Raw genomic sequence first — 6,000 nt, forward strand, 5'->3', positions numbered from 1 at the left:
TAGTAAGATTAAGGATAGTTCTTATTAAATTAATAAATTCCTCTAAAAATCATAAATTCTCAGTTATCGATTTATCAATTGCTAGTTGAATGATTTGTCAGAGTATTGAACAAACAGATTAATAAAGTTTTTGTATAGTTCCCTTCATCAATTTAATTAATTTAAATTTAATTTTAATTCTGTAAACCACTAAAATTTATTTATGCAATCTACTACAATGAATATTTATTTTTAAGAAATATTTATTTACGTTAACGAAAATCCTATATTTTTACTAATAATTAAAATTCTCATTAATTATCAATATTTAATTTAACATGCCTTATTTATGATGTTATGTACAATGTTTAGAAATTCATGTCTTTATTTTAATATAAATGAGTAATTATAAAAAAACAAAATTAACTTACATAAATATAATAAACATAAAAAATTAATTAGTGTAAGTATAACATTTTCTTTTTAAAATAATAATCAAAATCAATTCTTAAAAAAATATATGCATTGCAAAAATTAAAATTTAATAAACTAAAATTATTCAATAATCCTCAAAACTAATTATTTATCCTTCAAAAAAAAAAATTTATAAAAAAAAAATTGACTAAATTTTTTTTTTTTTATCCAGTGCTTGCATGGATAATTATTATTCTAAAAAGGGTTAATATTATCTTTTATTAACAAATTATATAATCTATATATATATAACTTAATTATAGAATATATATTTTCTTAAAACAGTTAAAATTAATAAAATCCATTATACATTGTTTTTATTATTTTGTATGTTTAATACTTGATTTATTATTTTTATATTTCATATTGAATGACTTTGTGGTTAATTAATTGACTTTTCGATAGCTTTGCTAGAGTGCTAAACAAATAAATTATTAAAGTGCATGTAGAATTGCTTCTAAGGATTTAATGAATTTAAGTATAATTTTAATGTTGTAAACCAGTAAAGCGTATTATATATAATCTACTTCATTGATCATTATTAGCTTTTAAGGGGTACTTATATAATTTAAAAAGAATTGTATTATTCTTATCAAAGACATAAAACCTCATTAATTATTTATTTGTACTTACATATATTTTTAATTATAAAGTTACAAATAATGTTTAACACTTAATTGCACTGTATTAAAATTAACAAACGTACACAATTAATAAAATACAAATTAAAATTATATAAATAGAAAACACATGATAATTTTGTTATTCTTCTTTTCTTAAATTATTTCTTTAAAATTCATAATATAAATTCCATACAAAAGAAACTGTTTCGTCAAAAAAAAAAAATACTTATATTTTTTTTTTATTATTTTTCTTTTTTTCTTTTCAACCTTTTTTTTTTTTTTAATCTAACACTTGTATGGCTATTTATTTTCCATGCAGCTATAACATTCTATTCTCGAAAAGGTTAATATTTCTTTTTATTAATTATTCTACTATTATACTGAACAAATTAATAAAGAGCATGTAGAGTTAACTCTATGATTAATAAAAGGCTTTATTAACCTTTTTGGAAAATAAAAGGACTAGTTAAATGACGAATACGTAGTTGGTCATGCACACATAAAAAGAAAAAAAAGAAAATGATAAATTTTTTTTGTTTGTATTTTTATAAAAAAAAAATACAAAGACCGTCAGGAAAAAAAAAATTTATAAAAAAAAAAAAAAAAAATCCATTGGAAAAAGATTTGTTACCAATAAATAAAAAAAAAATATTTATTTTTTTTTTTGGAATGAAAGATGATTTTAAGGAATTTTGTAAGAGAAAATTTTATACATATAACAATATAATTTTCATATAATTAATATTTATATAATTCTTTTTGTATTGTCACTAATTGTTTATGTTTGCTAATTCAACAGCAATATATATTAATTACTGAACATAACTCATAACAAAGAAACAAGTAGTTTACATTTAATTAATAATCAATGTTCAATAAGGATTTAAATTTTTAATAAAAATAAGGATTTTTATTAGAGTAAATAAATGCCTATTGAAATAAAAAAAATGATGAATGAAGTAGATTACATAATTAAGGATCACTTGTTCAAAGCATTTAAAATATATATAAATACATCAAAACCATAGAGGCAACTCTATATGCTCTTTATTAATTTGTTTGTTAACTACTCTAGCAAAGTCACCGAACATCCACTTAATAAATCAAGTATACATCATTGAGAATTTATTGTTTTTAAGAGGAATTTATTTATTTTAATAAAAATCACCATTTTTATTAAAAATTTAAGTTATCATTGATTATTGATTTTCAATTATAATTATTTTACTTTAATGTTATGAATAATTTTTAGTAATTTAAATTCATTGCTATTAAATTAACAAACATAAGTTATTAACAAATTAAATTATACGAAACTACAAAACATGAAAATTTTATTATTGTTAATAGTAAAATATCTCGCATAAATTAAAAAAAAAATTCATTACAAAGAAACATTTAAAGCAACATTTCTTTTTATTTTGAGATTATTATATCATTTAAAAAAAAAAAATTAATATATTTTTTTTGTGCATTTAAAATTTACAAAAAGAAGACAAAAAAAATTAGATAATTTTTTTTTTTACCTTAGGCTTGCATGGCTATTTTTTTATTTTCCATACAGATATTACTCATTATAAACCAGCAACCTAACATTTAATGAAATTCTAATTATCATTTTGAACATTAATATAAATGAAAAAAAAAAAAAATTTCATAATATTTTATAACTATTTTATTGTAATACATAGTTTTTTTAATGAACGTAAAAATTTATATAATAATATTCTCTACATAAATAAATGCACAAAAAAAAAGGTAAGAAATAAAATAATATGCATTAATGAATTATTATATTAGTTAATATCCCCTTTTAAAGTGATAAGAGAAATTAATCTTAGAACCTCTATAAAAGCTAGCATAAAATTGTCATAATTATTAATTAAATTATGGTATGTATGTCTGCATATTACTCAATGTAAAAGCAAAATATTTTAAAAAAACATTATGGTTTAAATTTACTTCTCTAGGACCTTAATCACATTAATTCATTATGAACTTTTCATTACTTAATTATTTTATTATATAAAAATTAAATATGATTGATTACCCATTAAATAAAAATGTATGACAAGAAAAAATTTAATTTTAAAGTTCTAGATAGAAATGTTTTTAGATAACTCTTTATTTATCCTTTCAATAAAAATTTAAGTGTTGAAAAAGATAAATAGAACATTTCGTTAAACATTTGTAAAATGATTATAAGTATAAGAAATATTTTTATTGTATGAATAATGATATACATATAAAATAAATTATATATTTATTAGCTATAATAATAGCTATTACCCTTTAAGAAATAGTGCATATAAATTTACATATCTATTCAATAAAGCACTGATTTTTTAAAAAAAGAAGGAAATATTTATTTTATTACTCATTTGTTATTTACTCAAATAATTAAAAAGAAATAATGAAAAGTATTTAAATCTGATGTATTATTAACATAAGTTTTCAAAAAAAAAAATTAAAAAAATAAAATGAGAACAAATTTACAAATTTAATTATAAAGAATATTATATAATATATTTTATTTATAAGACAGTATATAAAAAAAATAAATATAATCAATATATTTAAAATAAGTTACAATGATATCCTAAGATTTATGGAAACATTAAGGATTAATCTACATTTTCTTCTTGTTCATCTTCGTGAAAATTTTCGAAATACCCAGAATCTATAGATATTAAATCAAAATTATTATTCCTACTTCGTCTGTAATGTGCCTTTATTTTGATAAAATTATAATAACTTGTATATTTAAAAAAAAAAAATGGCAATGTAAATATGCATTTTTAAATGTTTTTTTTAAAATACCTGAACATATCGGAATAATATAAAAGTATAAATTGTCATAATAATGTAAATTATATAAAAAAAAATAAATATAATCTTATTCGTAGGACTATCATTATAAGTGTTATTATTTGAAATAAGTGGTTTATCCTCTAAAGTAGTGTTTAAAGGTACTGCAGGAGTTGCAGTGGTGTTATTTTGGTTATAGGACATAATAAATAAATGATATGTTTAATGTTCTTTATAACATAATTTACTTTAATGTAGTTAAATTCAAACTAAAATATTGTTGATAACTTTTTATATAAAAAAAATATATTATATTGATTATATATATAAAATTGTGAAAAAAAAAAAATAATAAATAAAGAAGAAATGTTCCATATTATACTAGTTTAAATTCATTTAAAATATTGGTAGATTAATATTACGAAAAAAAATATACTTAAAAATTAAAACTTCATTTTTAACCTTAAATAATTAATAACACAAATTATATATATTTTCTATAAAATAAACTTTAGAGAAGGTTAAATAAGTATTTAAGAAAAATTAAGATTTTTTAATTTAGATATATTGTTTTTACATAAATAATTATAGAAACATAAAAATTAACTAAAAATAACGTAAAATTTAAGTAAATATACATTAATAAAACATTAACTTTTAAATAAAAAATAATTATATTTTATTTAAAACCTATTTTGGGTAAAAAATAAGTAGATATAAAAGAATACGAAAGATTAAAGCACTAATTATATTCTTTCATGCTTACTAAATATTTTTCATATATATTTAATTTAATATTAAATTTAAAAAAGAGTTATTTTATTAAAAAAAAGAGATTTTTTTGGATATGTTTTTAATTATACTAATTTTTTTTTTTTTTATAAATTTAAAATAGTAATAGAATTAATAGAGTTAATTGTAAATATAAAAAATTTACTAATTCTAATAAAATATTAAAATATTGCTCATCATTATATATTATATATTTTTTATTAAATTATAAAGTAACACAAATAAATAACTTTTTTTTTTTTTTTTATCTTTAAACAATTATATTTTGTTATTAATTTATTTCATTAATGCGCTATTTTTAGTATATAATGTTTTTTAACATGTATGCGATTTTAGTACATATTATTGTAGATACACTTTTAGTAGTATATAACAAAATATCAATAATTTTAAATTTTAACAAATTATAATAAAAAAATATAAATATTAATTGTTACTTTGTTTATTTAAATTTATTTTTATTTTATCAGCATGTATATAATTTATTTATTTTTTCATTATATTGGTTCTATAATTATTGCTTTAAAACTTTTGTTATGAAATATAAAATTACTTCATTAATTTTCATTCTTATTATGAATGTAAAAAATTATTTATGCTAATTTAAGAAAAAACATTTCTTATTATGAAAAAAAAATTAAATTAAAAATTAACTAATGGTAAAACTTTTAAATACATAGATATGTTATATCTAATAATTCTTTTTTTTTACATAATATTTGATTCTTAATTTTAAAGGAATATTTGCTAAAAAAAGAAAAAAAAATATTTTACTCTTAAATTTTTACAAAAATAACGGAATATTATATAATCTTATTTAGATATATATATTATTTATTATAAAAAATTCGAAATATAAATTTTATTAATGTAATTTTAATTATTCTTTTAAATGTTGTTAACTTACAAAAAAAAAAAGAAAAAATCACAATAGAAACACATAGAAATATTAAATTACCAAATAAATAGTAATAAAATTTTCATTAATTTTAATAGTTTATTTTATTTTATTACTTTTTATTAAGTTAATTTATAGTTTTGTACTAAAAATTATATCATTTTTTTTTACAAATTATCCTATACACATTTGTAAATTTTTAGAATTTATTCTATGAATATGTGAAATATATAATCAGTTTTTTAAGCATCATATTTTTTATTTCGTAAATTTTTTACAGAAAAAAAAAAAAAATTAATAACATAAAGTATTTAAATAAGGAATGGCTAAAAAATTTTATATTCATTATAACTCTTTGTATTATTTATAAAAATATTTCTTTTTAAATACGTTATTCTTAAAAAAATTTATTAATACGGAAAATAT

The 6,000-nt window shown here is 16.5% G+C and overlaps 1 protein-coding gene across 1 annotated transcript, besides 3 other annotated features; it reads right to left on the bottom strand.

Annotated features, from left to right (window-relative positions):
* Positions 1–70: 70 nt before the first annotated feature.
* Positions 71–489: a repeat region.
* A 317-nt stretch (positions 490–806) lies between these two features.
* Positions 807–1,332: a repeat region.
* Positions 1,333–1,492: 160 nt separating this feature from the next.
* Positions 1,493–2,187: a repeat region.
* A 1,513-nt stretch (positions 2,188–3,700) lies between these two features.
* Positions 3,701–4,088, bottom strand: PGAL8A_00178800 (hypothetical protein; the record flags this gene model as incomplete). The annotated part of the gene is made up of 2 exons (XM_028670113.1): positions 3,701–3,805; positions 3,903–4,088. The coding sequence occupies 2 exons, from the start codon at positions 4,086–4,088 to the stop codon at positions 3,701–3,703; spliced, it is 291 nt and encodes a 96-aa protein (XP_028526897.1).
* Positions 4,089–6,000: the final 1,912 nt, after the last annotated feature.

The sequence above is a fragment of the Plasmodium gallinaceum genome (assembly GCF_900005855.1).
Source record: "Plasmodium gallinaceum strain 8A genome assembly, contig: PGAL8A_v1_67, whole genome shotgun sequence".
NCBI classification, from domain to species: domain Eukaryota; phylum Apicomplexa; class Aconoidasida; order Haemosporida; family Plasmodiidae; genus Plasmodium; species Plasmodium gallinaceum.